The sequence below is a fragment of the Trachurus trachurus genome, assembly GCF_905171665.1.
Source record: "Trachurus trachurus genome assembly, chromosome: 11".
Lineage (NCBI taxonomy): Eukaryota > Metazoa > Chordata > Actinopteri > Carangiformes > Carangidae > Trachurus > Trachurus trachurus.
In genome coordinates this window covers 3,020,444-3,040,886 of record NC_139904.1, presented here as the reverse complement: position 1 = coordinate 3,040,886, position 20,443 = coordinate 3,020,444, and the positions used below count along the sequence as shown (strand labels likewise).

At 44.6% G+C, this 20,443-nt stretch overlaps 1 protein-coding gene across 1 annotated transcript in view; it reads left to right on the top strand.

Annotated features, from left to right (window-relative positions):
* Nucleotides 1-1,232: 1,232 nt before the first annotated feature.
* Nucleotides 1,233-20,443, top strand: part of pvrl2l (PVR cell adhesion molecule related 2 like) — a gene marked incomplete at both ends in the record, with an annotated part of 250,474 nt that continues 231,263 nt past the window's right edge. The window contains one exon of the mRNA XM_083982310.1: nt 1,233-1,359. Coding sequence (XP_083838436.1) covers nt 1,233-1,359 — 127 coding nt within the window. The remainder of the gene's footprint in view (nt 1,360-20,443) is intronic.

Here is a 20,443-nt window from a genome sequence, read left to right as displayed (position 1 = left end):
ACAAGAACAGTAATTCTTCCTTTATCACTCTGAATTAGTAGATAGCATTAATGCATTAATTTACAATGAATGAGTGATAATTAGGAGTTAATATCAGGAAAAATCTTAATTCATGGTGTAATAGAGGTAGAATAAGGCTACTGTATGTAGAATAAGGTGTTAATACGTGCTTAATAATTACTAATAAGGAGCTATAAGCTACTTATATGCACATTAATAAGCACCTAGTTAATGGTGAATAAGTGTACCCTAATCTAAAGTAATAAAGAGTGTTAATTAGTGAATGCAGCTTTTACATTCCTTCACTGTGTGGAGGTATTTCCATTAATCACAGAATAATGTTGGTGATCACTGGAAATAATCACCGATAATAAAATATTATGCACTGATTTCTTTTCTTTCTTTCTTCCTTTCTTTCTATTAGACCACACCCACTTCACAAACACACACACCTACACTTACACACACACGCGTGCGCGCGCAGTGGAGCGGCAGGTGTCAGTAGAAGCCGCGTGCAGGTTGAGTTGAGCTCAGCAGCCTATTACGGCTCAAGTCCTCTTGGTGACGCTCTGCTGACATCACTGTGCCGTCTCCCCCCCACACACTCCCCCACCCCTCCTCCCCCCACTCTCTCTCTCTCTCTCTCCCTCTCTCTCTCACACACACACTCACACACACACTCTCCCTGAAACACACTCTCACTCACTCGGAGCTCCGCGCAGCTCTCTCCTCTCTCTCAGTCCGTCCAACACTTTGTTTCTGTTTCTGCTCCGCGCCGTGACACATAGGCTACACACACCCACTAACACGCACGTACACGTACACGCACACGCGCATCAGCCAGCCAGCCGCGGGCTACCTGAGCGCACTGACTGTGGCACGGCCCACGCGGGGAGAGAGAGAGAGAGGGAGAGAGGGAGAGAGGGAGGGGTTTGTCTTCTCCTCCTCTCTGTCAGAAACACATTCACATTCACATTCAGCCGCTCACAGAGAAACTTAGCGCAGAGAGAGAAACGCTGCTGCAACTTGGACCGACCGGCTCTACCTTCTATACCCGCTGTGGACTGGAGCTACTGGATGTGTGTGTGGCTGTGACTGTGTGTGACTGTGTGTGTGTGTGAGAGAAAGAGAGACACATAGAGCTCGGAAGTTTTTCTTTTTTCTGTCCTGTGCCGATCGCTCGCAGAAGAGAAGGAATAATTTGGAGGCTCCGTGTTGGATATTTCAGCGGCATGGCCACAGATTACGCAGCGGCGGCGGCGGCAGCAGCGGCGCGCTGTCCGGCGGCGTCTCCGCTGAGGAACAGGAACACTCTGCTGGTGGCGGCGGCATCGATCCTGCTCCTCTTCGTCTGCAAAGGTAAGACCAGAACAGAAACACACCGAGCTGCTGTGTTGATGTTGTGTTATGTTGTGTTGCTGTTTGGTTTGTTGGGTCTCGGCCGTGTTCCGAGCTCCGCTGCATGTTCCTCTCTGTCACGTCTCCGCTGTGGCCGCTGCGTGTTGTAAAAGTTTACAGTCCAGCTCTGTGGACTCAGACCGGTGTGTTGAGTTTTTTTCTCTTTTTTTTTAAGAGAGAGCGAGATAGTGTGTGTGTGTGTGTGTGTGTGTGTGTGTGTGTGTGTGTGTGTGTGTGTGGTTCGCCATGACAGGCGAGGTGTGGCTCTCCTGGTCCGTGCATGGTGGTGTTTTTTTTGTCCTAATTCCTCGCAGCCTCAGACGGCAGGTGACTGTTGAGGAGGAGGAGGAGGAGGAGGAGGAGGAGGAGGAAGCTGTAATCCTCCCTGAGCCTCTACAAACCCCCTCTGAACACGGCTGACCTGGAATCAGTAGTGTGTTTACCTGTTGGAAAAGAAAGTGTCGCAGGGAAAACGTTTAAGGGTGGGCGCTAGACTGAGACTGAGACCGGGATCGAGAGAGACCGAGCAGCAGCAGCAGCAGCAGCAGCAGCAGCAGCAGCTCTGATGGTTATTAACCAGTTACAATGTAAAGGAGCAGAAAGTGGTTGAGTCTGAGCAGAGCAACAGGGTGGTGGTGCTGCTGGGGGTTTGTGCTGCCTCTTCAATAGCTCTTAATGAAGATGACACTATAGTAGTAAATACCTGTAGAGGAAACACACCTCAACCTGCTGCCACTTGGAGGAAACACACAGAGTGTATGCAAGGCAAGGCAAGGCAATTTTATTTATATAGCCCGTTTTTACAAACAGTTTGTCTCAAAGGGCTTCACATGGCATCGTAACAACATCCTCTGTCCTTAGACCCTCACATCCACTGAGGAAAAACTCCATGGAAAACCCTTTTAACAGGGAAAAATCTGAGAAACCTCAGGGTGAGCAACAGAGGAGGGATCCCTCACCCAGGACGGACAGACGTGCAGTAGTAGATGTTGTTACAGACAAGACAGTTTACAGTTTGTGTCACAGAATATGCAGCTCATACCATGATGCCACCATAAATCACAACTTGGTAGAGGCTTGATCGCCATATCATTCACAAAGAACTGCACAGGGAATCATTTATTGTGCTTATACCTTTCTTGTCTATTTGTCCTAAACAGCCAACAGTGCCCATCACTGCTGTTATATTAGTAAATTATCATTTTAAGGGTCTAGGACATGTAGTAATATCTACTCATGTTCTTATCTTCCGCCTCTCTCCGACCCTCCCAGATCCCAGATCCCCAATTCTTCTCCCCATCTTCCTTTTATCCCAGTGAATGGGACTACTTTATACATGATTAATTGATATGATGATGATGATGAATATCAAATTATGAAGCCCTAAGATTGAGGGGGTTGTTTCTTTAAAAGCCTGCTGAGATAAGAAACTACCCATTCATTTGCATCGTAGTTCTAGATAGATCTTTTCAGATGTGAGTCTAAAATGTGAAGAATGTGAAGTCTGAAAATACATTTGTTCAATTTTGAATAATTTGAGGTGTTTTTATTGAGGGGGGCCATGTCCTCCCCGTCCCCCTCGGGATCTGCACCCATGTCACAGAGTTTAGACCAACACTGATATGGATATTACTGTAGGAATGATTGATGTTTTTTAGGTGGAGCAGACCAACTGGAAAGACAAAGATGAGACAGTTTTTAATATTAAATCAGTGTCAATGCACATTAGCATCGACTAATGAGACCAATGGCTTTAAGATAAACAACTTGTGACACACAGGTGGAGCTGCAGGGCTCCAGTCTGCCTCGAAATGAGGCATTTTGCCCTGAAAAAGTATTTTTTTTACCTATTTGCGCATGTGCAACCAGTGAATTTGCAGTTTTTTATATATTTTTTTAACACTGTTGAAATGTAGAACTGCAACAATTTATCGATTATTCGCACAATAACCGATTATTAAATGAATCGTCAACATTTTTGATGATTTTTTAAAGAAAAAAAGTCAAAATTCTCTGATTCCAGCTTCTCAGATGTGAATATTTCTGGTTTCTTTGTTCCTTTATGACAATAAACTGAGTCTCTCTTTGGTTTGTGGACAAAACAAGACATTTGAGGACGTCGTCTGGTGGTTTGGGAAACACTGATTGATGTTTTTCAACATTTTATTGACCAAACAACTAGTTGATTAATCATTTAAATAATCGACAGAGTAATCAATGATGAAAAATGATCGTTAATTGCAGCTCTAGTGACTCAAAGTGTCTGGAATCTGTGTGTGTGTGAGGATCATGAATGAAAAATGTAAATATTTGGTTTGCAAGTGTTTTGCACCCTGAAATCTTCTGCTTGTGCTCCTAAAATTGTAAATTAAAGGGCGTCGCTGTCTCCTAAAGTTATAACTGGAGCTCTGACCTGGGATCAGCCAGGTATCAGCCTGCTGATATATAGGCTTTATCATTTGGCTGTTACTGTAAACGTAAAGTCAAGTGATGATGCAAGCTCGCTGCAAGACGGCGTGCAGCAGAGTTTCTTTTTTTTTTAAAGAGTTTTTATAGAAGTTATTGACGAGCGCCACTGAAGCCGTAAATCCAGATAAAGGAGGATAACTCAGCTGTGCAGTTACTGTTACTGTGCAGACACTTGATAAGCCTTCTGTGTGTGTGTATGTGTGTGATATTACAACATAAACCAAACCAAACATATCAATAAACTTGCCAGCGATTACCATAGCAACACTTATGGGTCCCCGACGTGTGAACATTGCCGGTGATAGATAGATAGATAGATAGATAGAGTCTATAACCGCCGCCACAGAAGCTCAGACTGAACATCTCTAACGTGCAGCGCTGAGTGGTGCAGACGTGCTCTAGTCTCACCCACAACAGAAGCAACTGTAGCAGCTTTTACCCCCCCGTTTCCCTCCCTCCTACCCCCTCCTACCCCCCCTCGTTTCTCTTCCCCAACTGGGACCAGCTACAAAATTCATAGCAGCAGGCAGCAGTCAGGCTACAGCGATCGGCATGAGGATCTGTGCGGGCCGCTCTGTCAGCACGGATCTGTCAGGCCTGTTGTTTTCACCTGGGTGTAACTAGTATCATCTGTCAGAGCTGTCCCACCATTGTCACCAAGGAAAAAGGAAGATGGGTCATTATGGAATCTGGGAATATATTGTCTCGTGCGCTGACATGCCTCTGAGACATGCCTCTGAGATCAAAGCAAATGTGGAGGGAGAGAAAGGGGGAGTGTTGTGGTGGGGGGGTGAGGTAGTTGAAGGATGTGTGTGAAGCTGCAGAGCTTCTGCTTTGCATTTTCCGCCGTAGCATCTGTTGCATAATCGGTGGCGATGTGGAGCCGCGGTTCTCTGAGTGTGTACGAGGCAGAAAGAGGGATGGAGAAGAAGGAAGGAAGGATGAAGAGAAAGAAGCAAGGAAGGAAGGAAGTACAAAGGGAAGGATGGGAGGAAAGAAGGAAGGAGGATTGGGTCAAAAAGGAAAGAAGAAGTAAGGACGAAGGGAAGGAAGGACAAAGGGAAAGATGGGAGGAAAGACGGAAGGGGAAAAAGGAAGGAAAAATAGAAGTAGGGAGGGAACAGATTGGGTCAATTGGGTCAAAAAGGAAGGAAGAAGTAAGGACAAAGGAAAGAAAGATGGAGGGAGGGAACAGAATCGTTCAAGGAAGGACAAAGGGAAAGATGGGAGGAAAGAAGGAAGGGGAAAAAGGAAAGAAAGATAGAAGGAGGGAGGGAACAGATTGGGTTAATTGGGTCAAAAAGGAAGGAAGAAGTAAGGACAAAGGGAAGGAAAGAAGGAAGGGAGAAAGGAAGGAAAGAAAGGGGAACAGGGAACAGATTCGTTCAAGGACGGAAGTAAGAAAGGAAGGAAGGACAAAGGGAAAGATGGGAGGAAAGAAGGACGGGAAAAAGGAAGGAAAGATAGAAGGAGGGAGGGAACTGATACGGCCAATTGGGTAAAAAAGAAAGGAAGAAGTAAGGACGAAGGGAAGGAAGGAATTGGGAGGGAGGGGAAAATGATTGTGGAAAGAAGGAAGGGAAAAAGGAAGGAAAGAAAGATGGAGGAAGGGAACAGATTCGTTCAAGGAAGGAAGGAAGGACAACGGGAAAGATGGGAGGAAAGAAGGAAGGAAAGATAGAAGGAGGGAGGGAACATATTGGGTCAATTGGGTCAAAAAGGAAGGAAGAAGTAAGGACAAAGGGAAGGAAGGAAGGAAGGGGAAAAGGATTGTGGAAAGAAGGAAGGGAAAAAGGAAGGAAAGAAAGATGGAGGGAGAGGGAACAGATCAGGTGAATTGGATCAAAAGAGGAAGGAAGAAGAAGTAAGGACGAAGGGAGGGAAGGAAGGAAGGGAGAAAGAAACGAACACATTTCTGGCAGTTTGAAAATTATTTTATTTAAAATGTAAAGTGAACGTGTCGACTCGTCTGTAGCTTCACGTCTTTTGGAGATCGTTTCATCCTCCACTTGCTGAACAGACATTTGGATGAAGCGGTGCCCAAACTTCTGCACGACACTGTAGCCTATATCCACCCCCCCCCCCCCCCCCTCAACTCTGATCGTTGGGAGACACGAGAGCTAAAGAAAAAAGAAAATAGTGCCATGGCGGTGGTGGAGAGCCCGGCGCTGTGGCAGCAGCTCGGTGGCAGCTCGGTGCGAGGATGACAGATACTCAGCTGAGACTCTCTGCTACACATCAGGCCTGTATTGTTAAAAAGCTTGTCAGACTGTCATGGCGGTATCCCCACAGGTTATGAATTAATTTGAATAGTGCAGCAGCAACACAACCGGCGTCTTGTCTCCTCGTCTCCACGCTCAACGCTCAACGCTGCTGCTGCTGCTGCTACTTAACCACCGACATCCAGAGTCGGGATTCAGAACGTGTAGGAGCTTGATTCCTCCTGAGATTGTCCCCACACATGAAACTGGTTTTTCGTGAGGAGGCTTCGTTCGTTGTCTTGTTCTCTCTCTCTCTGTCAGAACGTTTACAAGCTCAGCTCAGCTCAGCTCTGCTCTCAGCTCCACTCGTCTGGTCGGAGTTCAGTCCTTCTCCCTGTTTACATGCAACAGGAAGAATCCCCCTCCTCAACACTAGGGGGCGATATGCGTCGTTTCAGCAGGTAAATAACAAGAAATAAATAAGTTAGAGTTCTCAACTACAGTTCCTGACCGGATCTTCCTGTTTGCAATGAACTAAATTGGCGCTGACGCATCAGGACAATCAGGTTCAGGTCGGCTTCTCTACTGTTGTGAAGTGTGCACACATGCATTGTCCAGTTTGAGTCAGATTAAAGGGGAACTATGCAATGTCCGGTCGCTTCTCCGCTGTTTTGGTTACGCTCCTCTCCTCCATGTGCATTTGTTTACAACTAGAGCACTGGAAAAGAGAGTAACGACACCACCATTGACTCCCGTGGTAAGGGTTTAAGGGTTTAAGGGTTTTGCGCCCCTAGTGGCAGGATATGGGTATTGCAAAAGCGCCCAGAAAACTCATTCACTCCAATGTATGTGTGTTGCCCACTTCAAGGTGCTGCAAGGTTGGCTTTCAGCTGTGAGACGCCAGGTGAAGACAGAAAGCCTCCGTTCTCACTGTAACAAGTCACAAGTCATGTAGTTAATGATCACAATTACTCCGGAGCTTTTTAATTAAGGTAAAAATGTAGCATAAAAGTGGAGTAGAGCACGCAAATCCAAACGCACTACAGGTGCAGGACCAAGAAACAAAATTAACTTAGAAAAAAGGAGTGAAGTCCGCACACTGTATCAAGCTCCTCTAATGTTTATTGTGGAACGATCAACGTTTCGAAACGTAGCACAACCGGGAGAAATCCTGCTCAGTTCCTCTTTAAAGGTGTTCAGAAATGGCTGTTTGTCCTGTTTGTCGCGCCTCCATCTACGAGTTTCCACGAGTTTCTGCACGAGGAAAACGAATTTGATTGGTCGTTATCGAGCGGGCAGGATATTCAATGTTTGGGGCGAGACCGATCTCGGTGTGTCGCATCATCTGGGTGTTTTAGTCGGATCTGGAGAACTTCAGTTGTCCAGTCATAGTCGCATTAAGGCCATAATTGTTTATTTCAACAGTCATGTAACATATAGTGTGTGTGTGTGTGTGTGTGTGAGTTTAGACTGATGCATGTGTCTGTGACGCTCCGTGTGGCGGCAGCGCTGGTGAAACTTTCACCACGATGCTGAAATAAAAAGAGCCGCGTTTCAGTGGAGAGGATCTCACTCTACATCATGATAATTAAGTCACTTCAGGTGTTGCCCCCCCCTCTGCCCCCCCTCTGCCCCCCCCTCTCCTCTATAGACTGGATCCTGAGCTGAAATGTCAATCAGGACGAGTCCTCTCGACGGCGGCGCTGCAGACGGAGCTGATTAGCTTATCACTTGGAGAGCAGGCGGCCAATCATTATCACCCTCAGAGCGACGCGGGGCCTGATTATGGAGAGCTCTCCTATTAATGACTCATCCTTCCACGTGCATTGTTGTTGCTTTTTTTTTTTTTTTGCATATTTGCGTCGGCTGTGCTCTGCAGCTCCGGTATGAGACTAAAAAGAAGCCGTCGGCCACGAAATCCTGAAATAACCTCCTGCTCCTGCAGCCGGCGGCACGTTTACACTGCAAAAAAATCAAAAATCTTACCCAGAAAATTTGTCTTATTTTTAGTCAAAATGTAATTTCTAGTCAAAACTAATCTCATTCTACTTAAAATCATATAATATAATATCATAATCAATCAAAATCACATTAAAAAGCAGCTTGTTTTTAGACACTTTTTTACTTCTTTTAAGCAGATTTTCACTTAAAATAATCTGATAGTGGAGCAAGTTTTTCTTTCTTATTACAAGTACAAAAAACCTGCTTACACTGGCAGATTTTTCTACTTATTTCAAGTGAAAATGTGTTTGAAACAAGTGAAATGATCTAAAAACAAGTAAATTTTTAGGTGATGAGTCTTATTTTAAGTGGAAAGAGATTAGTTTTGATTAGAAATGAGACATTTTGACAAGAAATAAGACAAATATTCTTGGAAAGATTTTGAGTTTTTGCAGTGCAGTAGTCAGACGACCGACTGGTGCAGCAGCTGCATGTAGAAACTAAAAGAACAACAGCAGAAAACAGAGAATTATTCCATTTTAACGCTTAATTATGAAGCATAAACTTCTGAACAAGCACCGAGGTCGAGACGTTCATCAGCCAGCTGACCAGTACTGTCCGTTTTTTGTGTGTGTGTGTTGTGTTTGTGTTTGTGTTGGCCTGTGGGGGGCAACCACAATTATTTTAATTTTTCTCTTAGCAGCATGTTTTAGTTGATTAATTATTGGAACGAGCCCCCAGGCTGAAAAACATCTCCCATTATTTGAAAAGCAAAAAGGGCAGCGTGTGAATATATATATATATAAAAAAAACATCAGTAGCCTAATTTTCTCAGTTTAACAAACAGATATTTTTACCACTTTGTGTAAATCTTGTTTTAACCTGCCTGACCTCCATGCACACACACACACACGTGCACACACACTTGTGTAACCCTGGGGTGGGGAGTGATTTGCAGCCTGCACCATCTGTGGTTCAGAGGTCTCGGCCCCCATGGGCGGCGGCAGCAGAAATTGCAAAATGTCAAGGAGGAGGAGGAGGAGGAGGAGGAGGAGGAGGAGGAGGAAGGCGACTCGTGGAAGAAGTGGCTTCTCTGTGGAGAGAGTTGAAGGAGGAGAAGGAGCTGCTCGTAGGTGTCATGGCTGAGCTGAAGTGTCAGTAGCAGCTGGAGTGTAATGAAGGGCCGTAATGACACGTTTAAGCGCCTTTCGCCGTCGTATCGTTAAAACAAAACAGAAAATTGGAGGTTTTAAAGAGAAATAATGTGACAGTCAATGACGATCACAACATGACAACAATCAAGCGCAGAGGAAGGTGTAATGAGTCGTCCACGCTGAGTGAAGCGTGGACGACCCCCCCCCCTCCTGCAGAGCAGCAGACGGTTGATGCTCATTGAGTTTATTAATGACTCAACACCGACACAAACTGCATCGTGATGCCGGCGGCGGCTGCAGCGCTGCAGCCATGGCGACTGGTGTCTGTCACTGTTGTAGACCAGCAGGGTCAAACTCCATCACACAAGGAGCCAAAGTTTAAAGGGATAGTTCAACATTTTGGCAAATTGGCCCATTGCCATAATCCCTATAGTCATAGCAGTAGGTTCGTTACCTTTAATTGTCGGTGCAAGATGTTTTTAGAACGGCGGAGCAGAGCCGTGAGCTGCTCAGAGCTACGCTACGGAGGCTCATTATGGGATTTCTTTTGGTTTCCCTCATCAAACTCATCAAATACACAATCCAACAACTCCACAACGCTCTGGTGGACAAGTTGTGACCTGCACATTCACCACGCTATGAGATAGTAACACAACGTTACCAGACAGAGTTGTTTTAGAGGTAAATTCATGCAAAACCGCTGATGCGCGTTGCCTTCAGGGACAGTTTTTCATCAAGAAGTCTCTGCATTTACCTCTAAAACAACTCTTTGTGGTAACGTTGTGTTATTATCTCATAGCGTGGTGAATGTGCAGGTCACAACTTGTCCACCAGAGCATTGTGGAGTTGTTGGATTGTGTATTTGATGAGGGAAACCAAGAAATCCCATAATGAGCCTCCGTAGTGTAGCTCTGAGCAGCTCACGGCTCTGTTCCGCCGTTCTAAAATTAGCTTGCATCAACAATTAAAGGTAACGAACCTACTGCTATGACTATAGGGATTATGGCAATGGGACAATTTGACAAAATGTTGAACTATCCCTTTAACAGCCAGCTTACTGTACTATAGGTAAATCTTCTTAATGAAAATGAAGATGAAATAAGAAGATAATGGATTGATTTCCAGCCTCTGATGACTCGGCAGCGTTGCGTCACTCCGGTTTGTTTTTGTTTTGTGTTTCATTAATGTTTGAGTTTGTCTTTAATGTTTCAGCTTTTACTTTTTGCCTCGGGTTTATTTCTCTTATTGATCAAGGACTAAATTCTTAACGACTTCCCATGATTCTTTGCAGGCCAGTGAGCGGTGGAGGGATGGATGTTGCACCGTCTTGCATAATATTGTTGTGTTTTTGCACAACGATTGATGCTTTTCTTTAGAAATAATAATAAATAAAGACATAAAGAAATAGTTCCCATGCTGGCGACTGTTTGTGACCACAGGCTGAGGTCGGACTCGGTGGTTAGGTCACTTCCACTTTCGCACATTTCGAACCGGTCGTCATGGATACAGCTTTTTGTGGTGGACGAGCCAATTTCCCATCTCTTTTGTTGTGCAGCTATGTGCAGCATGTGTGTGTGTGTGTGTTACTGTGTGTATGTGTGTGTCTTCTTTCTTTGTGAAGACAGGGCTTTAATTAGGGGAAGAGGTTGACGTGAGGAGAAGCTCCCATCAGCCACCGGGGGGAATCCAGGAAACAGGGATTTTAATTCATCACCGCGTCGTCGACTTGTCGGGCGAGAGTCAGCACAGCAGCTCCCGACGTCTCACTTACACTCTGTCAGCATTTTATTTACTTTTTTTTTTCCTCGTCTTCGTCTCTTCATCCCTCTTCTGAGGACAGGACTTACATTAGCGGGAATAAACCATATCGTGGAGAACACCTTGGCATTCCCGGGCGATTCCTCAGCAAACAGGTGTCAGAGGGAGGAAGAGGGATTACAGGGCCGAGCCGCATGAATCACAATGGAGCCGATGTAAAGGACGGACGGACTCGCTGCATCATGAAAGCCTCTGCACACACACACACACACACATAGAGAGAGAAGAGGATCAATGTGGCCACCTTGCCTGGTTTGACTTTTTACCACTATGCAGAGTTGAAAAAGAAGCAAAAAAAAGAAAGTTCCCGTCCAGCTTTCATGTGCAGCGACGGCGGCTGCTCTGTCTTTTCATTCTCATTCAGCCTTTCTCTCTCTCCGTCTGATTCTTTCTCTCTCCGTCTGATTCTTTCTCTCTCAGTCTGATTCTGTCTCTCATTCTTCTGCTACGACCCTGTTTGCAGCCGGGGCCGAGCTGCTGGCTGGCTGCCGCTCGGTGGCCGCTCCCGAGTGGGGGCCCTTTTGTTGGAGCAGCAGCTTTTGGTGGAATTAAAAAGAGTGCCAGCAGCACACCCCCACCTCTCCTCCTCCTCCTCCCTCCCTCCCTCCGTCCGTCCACTCGGCTGCTCTCAAATCTTCTAGGCCTCATTGTTTAGAGAAGCAGGGAGCTAAAGAGAGTAACACAGAGAAGGGGGGGGGGCATTTAAAATGGTGCAAATGTTTAGACAAACGTCGCTGCTCTGTCTCACCCCTCTGTCCTGATCTCACCCGTCTCCACAGACCGCTCTGCATCAGCGGTCGAGTTGTAGTCAAGACCAAGACTTTTAATAATAATAATAATAATAATAATAATAATAATAGTTTATTTGTATGAAGCACCTTTCATGCACAAAGTGAAGTGCAGCCCAAAGTGCTTTACAGGTTTAAAGAATGGTACAGTAAAAGGCAATAGGCTACAGACAAGATAAAGACAATAAAACATAATGCCTGCAATTTAAAGTTTACAGTTTGTACAGTTTACAATAACAACGAGAAAGGAAAAAAAGTGATTAATTAAAAGCTAGAGTATAAAAATAGGTCTTCAAGTGCATCTTTTTAATTTTGGGGAAGTTGAGCAGGCAGCACCAGATGATCTGAGAGTTGGAGTATATTCAGACAGGCAGTTGGAAAGGTAGGAGGGGGCGAGGCCATGTAGTGTTTTAAAAACCAGCAAGAGAATTTTGAAATCAATCCTAAAAGCTAAACCGCTGATGCACGTTGCCTTCAGGGACAGTTTTTCATCATCAGTCTCTGAATTTCCCTCTAAAACAACTCTGTCTGGTAACGTTGTGTTATTATCTCATAGTGTGGTGAATGTGCAGGTCACAACTTGTCCACCAGAGTGTTTTGGAGTTGTTGAATTGTGTATTTGATGAGTTTGATGAGGGAAACCAAGAAATCCCATGAGCCTCCGTAGCGTAGCTCTGAGCAGCTCACGGCTCTGCTCCGCCGTTCTAAAACAGCTTGCACTAAAAACATCTTGCACTGACAATTAAAGGTAACGGACCTACTGTACTGCTATAGGGATTATAATGGCAATGGGTCAATTTGCCAAAATGTGTTAAAAAGCCGCTCACTTTTACCATCCAACCCCCCGGAGGATACCAACCGACCGCTGAACCCCTGAAACTGTCAAATTTGCAGCAGCAGAGCTGATAACGGCTGATGATGACGGCGATGGCATTTACAAGTGGCTGCGAAAACATTCAGGGTCTTTTTATCTGGTATTATATTAAGTGTTGAGGGCCAATCTCTGAAAGCCGAGCAGGTCGGTGCCCAAATAAACCTTGAATTATTATATTTTATTAAGGAAAATATATCTAGACTGCTCCGACTGCCAACTGCTATGACTATAGGGATTATGGCAATGGGCCAATTTGCCAAAATGTTCAAAACTATCCCTTTAAAACAAACAAACAGAAAAAAAAAAGATGTGACTGCAGCTGTGGTCTTGACTGGTCTGGTCCACTTCGACCTTGAAGACGTGTGGACCAGGACCGGTCTCCAGAACCACGACACTAATGAGCAGCAGCATCGTCCTCTGTCTCCTCCAGATCCACTCCACTGGAGACGAGTGGAAGTGCTGCTGCTGGGGGGTGGGGGTGGGGGGTAGAGGGGGGGTTAGGGCTGTGATGTGACTCTGTGACATTTCCTCTAGTGCCCATGTGTGCAATTAATAACCACGGTAACTGTGTTTGCTCCACTCGTGTCATTATGGTGCTGTTTTTTTTTCTCTTCCTGCCGCGGGGGAACGTGAGGTGACAGCCGGTGCGTTCAGGTTCCCGTGTTCATCGTATTTAATATAGTTTTATCATTTCCGATGACAATAAAACTTTGTTTAAAGAGCATGAATGAATGAATGAATGAAGAGGAATCACATCTGGCACGAGGTGAGAAGGCGGCGGAGCAGGATGATATCAGAGCTAATTAGCTTTTTGAAATGTCACTGCAGGCATTATTATTAATAAGATGTTGTCACCGAGCCGCCTCCCCCCGTTCAGGCTCACGGCCGCATGTCGCCACCTGAAACACACATTCATATGGCTTCTTCAATAAAATAAAAAACACAAATACAACACAACTAAATGATGGTAAAGTTCAGTCACGAACGATGGATTTAATATAGTTTTAATCACCGTGCTGTCAAAAGGAAGTCGCTTCAGGGGCCCAGTGGGACAGATGGAAGATCTCTGTAAACTTGATAAACAGCCTGTTTGTTTAGCTACGAGAATTTGGTTTAAAATCGTTTTTTTTTTTTTTTATTTGTTTTTTATGTTGAACTGTAACAGCAGACGGACGGAGATGGATTCACTTTTCTTGGAGCATCATTAAGTTTTAACATTAACATTTTCTGTCCATAAAGTCCCATGATTACAAACCAACCAATCAGAGGCTGAAAGGATCGATCCAGGAGGTTATAAGGACAACTTTAAAGGGATAGTTCAACATTTTGGCAAATTGGCCCATTGCCATAATCCCTATAGTCATAGCAGTAGGTTCGTTACCTTTAATTGTCGGTGCAAGCTATTTTTAGAACGGTGGAGCAGAGCCATGAGCTGCTCAGAGCTACGCTACGGAGGCTCATGGGATTTCTTGGTTTCCCTCATCATCAAACTCATCAAATACACAATCCAACAACTCCACAACGCTCTGGTGGACAAGTTGTGACCTGCACATTCACCACGCTATGAGATAATAACACAACGTTACCACACAGAGTTGTTTTAGAGGGAAATACAGAGACTGCTTGATGAAAAACTGTCCCTGAAGGCAACGTGCATCAGCTGTTTTGCATGAATTTCCCTCTAAAACAACTCCAAAGATTCACCTTTCATTAAGTTTTCAACATTTTCTGTCCATAAAGTCACATGATTACAAACCAACCAATCAGAGGCTGAAAGGATCGATCCAGGAGGTTATGAGGACGACTTTAAATCATTAAAACTTGGTATAATTGTACAAACATGTAGAAAAACTACGACTTACAGAGTTTCATTGAGTTACAGTCGGTGTCTGCTGCAGTCGGAGCAGTCTAGATATATTTTCCTCTTAATAAAATATAATAATCCAAGGTTTATTTGGGCACCGACCTGCTCGGCTTTCAGAGATCGGCCCTCAACTCTTAATATAATACCAGATAAAAAGACCCTGAACGTTTTCGCAGCCACTTGTAAATGCCATCGCCGTCATCATCAGCTGTTATCAGCTCTGCTGCTGCAAATTTGACAGTTTCAGGGGTTCAGCGGTCGGTTGGTATCCTCCGGGGGGGTTGGATGGTTAGAAGTGAGCGGCTTTTTAGCATCGCAAGGTGAAAAAGAGACGACACGCGGGTCAGAGGAGCCGGGTAGATAAAGAAAAAGTCAATTTCCTGCCCCTGGTTGGAGAGCAGAGTCGGAGAGGCCAGACTGTTGTTGTCAGCCGTCGTCAAGATGTCGCTACAAACCTGCAGTAGCTGTTATTAATAGTCATGAAGAAAATAATGATAGTGGCCTGTAACTTTTCACCGTCCTGCGCTGACAGCTTCTTGGCCTCCGCCTCCCTCCATCCCATCCACAAAACAAAACACTCAGCCAGCTTTACCTCATCTGAATTTCATAACACTCAGAAAGAAAGAAAGAGAGAAAAGGACGGGTCAGTGGAAAATCCTGATGTCGTTTTGGAAGAGAAGCAGAAACTCAGCACCTCGCTGACGTAACGCAGATAGGATTGCGAAAGAACAGAGAGAGAGCGCATCAATTTATCTTGGCTCCGTCGTCCATAAATAACCGTCCTGTTCTGGTCTGTTCTGGTCTGTTCTGGTCTGTTCTGGTCTGGTCTGGTCTGGTCTGTGCAGCCTGTCGACAGGGAGACGACACAAAGTAACATACAACCCATCTACATCACAAACATACGGGAGGACAGAAAAAAAAACAACTAAAAACTAAAACAAGAAAAAAAAAACATACATTTAACGACATAAAAATAGATCAAAACATATAATCAGTATGTGCATACTACATATTTCTTATACACGCACCATAAATTCATATCATAACGATTAGGTAATTCACTCTATAGCAACCAAAAAAAACAACAGGTTTTTGTTATTGCCGGGACTTCCCATCTTTTTTATCTCTGCACTATTTTTCTTGTTTTTTGGCAGTGTCTATAAATAATGATGTTTAAAGTGACATTGTGTAATTTCTCCTGTTATCTCTTCATGAAAATCGATTATTTGGTTCAAAAGTCTGTTTTTCATTAACCAGTAATCCCCCCATCAACAAACTGAAGTGTTCCTTTCAGCTCTGAATGAGCCGTTCATATCATTCATATCTACATGGAGCGGGTAAGCTCGGTGCTGCTGCCATGTGGTGTCGCCATGTGAAAAGTCACCGCGGTAACGCAGTGAGGAGGAATGGAGCGTTAACACAGATGCTGCATTCACCTGCAGTCGGGCAGACGGCCGTCGGTCGGTAACAAACCAGATGTCGTTTTAGTCACAGAAGTCCAGAGAAAGCAAAAAACGAAAGTAAAACATGGGTCAGGTCAACAATACCACATCGCCATGACAACATATTGTCACGTGTTTATGCCGTTACGTGCAGCAGCTGTCGTCCGTCTGCCGTCTGCCCAATTTCGGGTGAATGCAGCATGAAAAATATTGAGTTGCTTGCGATCTACAACCGCAACGCTAGACGGGAGGAATTCCTACACAATGTACCTTTAATGAACAATATAAAATATATTTTTATTTTTATTTTTTCAAAGGAGGTTAATTCGAAAGCAACTGGACTTAGTTATGGACTTAGTTATTATACAAATAACTAAGTCCAGTTGCTTTCGAATTAAAGGGATAGTTCACCCTAGAATGATATTTCGCTCATTATCTACTCACCCTCATGTTGACTAAGGGCTGGAAGAATTATCAGAGTCCACCGTCCGTTCTCTTAGTTACAGGGGGTCTCGGCGTAGCAGTGAATTTCAATGCAACGGTTGCAAAGGGACACCGGAGCTCTTCGTAAAAAAAACACACACAAAAAAACATCCAAATACCTCCATGATGCTCGTATGTAATGTCCGTCTTGTGCTGAAGCCCCAAATTGCGTAATTGTCCCGAAAAAAAATTAAATAAGTCTATATTTTAAGCTTGTTTGTAGCGGAAGCTTCTCGTCTTCTTCTTCTTCTCCTATTCCTGGTCCGTCCAAATATCGCGTGATTTGCGCCGGCGTCATTGCGGTTAATGCGAATCACGCGATATTTGGACGGACCAGGAATAGGAGAAGAAGAAGAAGACGAGAAGCTTCCGCTACAAACAAGCTTAAAATATAGACTTATTTAATTTTTTTTCGGGACAATTACGCAATTTGGGGCTTCAGCACAAGACGGACATTACATACGAGCATCATGGAGGTATTTGGATGTTTTTTTGTGTGTGTTTTTTTTACGAAGAGCTCCGGTGTCCCTTTGCAACCGTTGCATTGAAATTCACTGCTACGCCGAGACCCCCTGTAACTAAGAGAAGGGACGGTGGACTCTGATAATTCTTCCAGTCCTTAGTCAACATGAGGGTGAGTAGATAACGAGCGAAATATCATTCTAGGGTGAACTATCCCTTTAACCTCCTTTGAAATACTATGACCTGGACAAATGAGAATATGCACCGGCTTAATATAAAATATCTCAAATTGAGCTGCCACTGACTATTTAACAGCATATTTTGTCCTTCATGAAAACCCCAAATAATATTAATGGAGGGATAATGACAAAACAAGTCCTTGGTCACATAACCAAACCTCTGGTCAATACCAAAACAAATGTATAACATCTTCCTCCTCCTCCTCGTCCCCACTGGGTCTGTCTGTGTTAATGAACAGTTAAAAACCAAACAGGGCTAAACACCCGGATTTGTTCTGCACTCGTCCCTCACCTCGCTGTCTGCTCCCATTCCCATCGTTCAAATCGACTGCGTTGTTGCCTTCAGGTGCACGTACGTGTGTCTGTGTGTGTGTTTATGTGTGTGTGTGTGTGTGTGGTGGAGATGGCCTCCATCGACCGGCGGCCTGCTCCACTCCGCTCCTCTGACAGTATTGTTTCTCATTTGCATCACTCCAGCTCCACCACGCATCCGGCCTCACAAGTGGCCTCTGTTCTGTTCATCTCTATGCGAGTCACACGCCGCAGCGGCAGCGTTGAGAGAAAACACCGTTTAGACTTTACAGCCCATTTACTGTTACCGCTGCCTCTGTCTGCCGAGCGCTTCCTCCAATCAGTCTGCAATGCATGCCATATGCAATTATATCATATTTATTTATATTGCTTTCTAGTATACAAGCTCTGCTGTTATTTCAGACCTGGCTTGCAGTGAATGGCTGTCCTGGCAAACAAAGCCGCCATATGGAAATAAGACATGGATGAGACAATTTGTCAGGCTGCATGTTTTCCAGGGATTATTTCCTCCGATGTATTCCTGCGGGTGTCAGGTGACTGACAGGAAACAGACCCTCCACATTTTTACACTAACAATGGGACATGGGTTTTCCTGTCGCCGCCGCAGTCAAAGGCTTCAGGCTGTTTTCCCACCCCGGACTAACGAGAGGTCACCGGATGTGGAAACTCAAACTCATTTCTGACAGAAACTGTGACTGGACCAGCTGCTGTGGTGCTGCTTTCTGTAGAGGAAGTGAAATACAGTGATACCTCCAACACTGTGTGACTCATATACTGTTAGAGATGTCATGTTACCAAGGTCTAGACCTTTATAGGCAGTTTCTAATGATGATTGTGGCCAAATTTGAGACATTGTTTTCCGCGGGAAAAACAACATTATTACTCTGTCTGGTGCTGGTGCAGGATTTTCTCTACAAAGAAATCACCTGAGTTTAGGTTTTTAGAGGTCAAAAGGTCAAGGTCACAGATTCAGATTTCATTGTGCAGTTTTGTCCACATACATAGTGACCTCATTCATAAACACAGTATTTCAAGATCCAGTGACACATAATCCTTTCAAATTTGGCACAAATGCTCAGTTCGACTGAGGAGAAGTTGTTAGCCAAAGGTCAAGGTCGGTGTGACCATAAAAGGCTTATGTTTTATATAATTGTGGATAAACAGGGATGAAACAGAGAGCGAAGGCGAACGAGTATGTCACAGTAAGAATAACCTTTTTAAATAAATGAAATGAACACTTTATACACTTTAAAGTCCAGTCTCTCCTCCTCTGTGTCTCTAACCCTCCTCTCCTCCATGTGCATTTGTTTTTTCAACGAAGCCGGTGAGAAATCAATCCATGGAGCAGTGGATAACGTTATTTATAATCTACCATGTTGCTTACAAGGTTGGTTTTCAGCCAAGAGACACTAGGTGGAAGGTAGAGAGCCTCCATTCTCCCTGGAACTAGTTACAAGACATTGATTTAACCAGAACTAAAGGACTAGGACACTGGTTCCTCTTTAAGTTGCTGCAGCGTTTGTATCTGGATTGGAGCATCTTCATCCTCTCCTGTCTTTGTCTTTGTCTTTGGCGTTTAACTGTCAGTCTGTAGTTCAAAGTCAAATCATTCAAAATAAGCACCTTCATGTGATTATCTTTTTATAACAACGTCTATCTGAGAAGCTCCTGTCCTCTCCCATGTGTTGTGTGTTTCCCTGGTCTTTCCTGTCTTGAACGTTACACAGTAATGTTGTGGACCGTCTGGCTCCTTCCCTCCTTCCCTCCTCCGTCGTTCAGCTATAAATTTCCTCCGTTAAGTCGGCTCACAAACACAGATGCACAGACAGGTTGCCTAGCCCGCCCCTCGCCTCGCCTCCTTCCCTCTCGGCCGCTGCTAAACCTGATTAATTACTTCCATATCCCTCACTAATTCAGCCGTTGATTGAGAGATTTGCCGTGACAGCTGCAGCACAATGCTTTGTCTTCTTTCTCTTTCTCTCTCTCTGTCTCGCTGCAGAGAAATGTCTCTCCTTAACTCCTGACTCCACCGTCTCTAATCTGAAGCCGTGGGTCACCTCTCCATTCACGCTGTCCGACCGCTGGATTTCCCCCTGCGACGCTTAAAATTAGTTTTTCCTTCATTTTCTGACACAAAAGCCTTTTTTTCTGACATGAACCCATTGAGGATTCAGAGTCAGATCCAGACTTCCTGTCTTTCAGCCGCCCGTCGACGGACGTTTTCATTTGCATGACAGAAAAAGACAGAATTCTCTTAAAGGCAGGATTTTTCTATTTTCTTCTTTTTTAATAGTGTATCATTGTCAAATGACTTGAGATATTGCCTGGTGCTTCTCCATCATCGGCCCTGTGGGGTTTTTCTCTTCACAGCTCATTTCAATATTTTCTCCTCCCCGCTGCTTTTTGATGATGCTTTCACTTACCTGTCAGTCAGTCAGCCAGTCAGCCAGATGACAACTAGGACGTGTCTTTGGCTGTTTCTTTTATTTAGTTATTTAGTTCTTTATTTATTTAGTTGTCAGAGTGGATCTGGTCCAAGTTTCACCTCAATTAGGGAACGAACGAAAGTGCAAAAACAGATTAGTGAGGCTGCTGTTGCAGGAACATCTGCCCTCCGTCATCCTCGTCCTCCTCCTCCGTGAGAAGAGGTTGAGGGTCAACGTGGTCGTTACGTGTCTCTGTGTCGACGTTACCAAAATAAAAGCCCCCGCTGTGTTTACTGAGGTTTATGCTGAGTGATGAGAGAGATTCAGGAGAAATTTCACAATAACACGGAGCTGTGTGTGTGTGATTGTGAAACTCTGTAGTTCAGGGATTCAACATCACATCAAACATCCCTAAAGAAGTCATAAAGGGATAGTTCAACATTTTGTCAAACTGGCCCATTGCCATAATCCCTATAGTCATAGCAGTAGGTTCGTTACCTTTAATTGTCGGTGCAAGCTATTTTTAGAACGGCGGAGCAGAGCCGTGAGCTGCTCAGAGCTACGCTACGGAG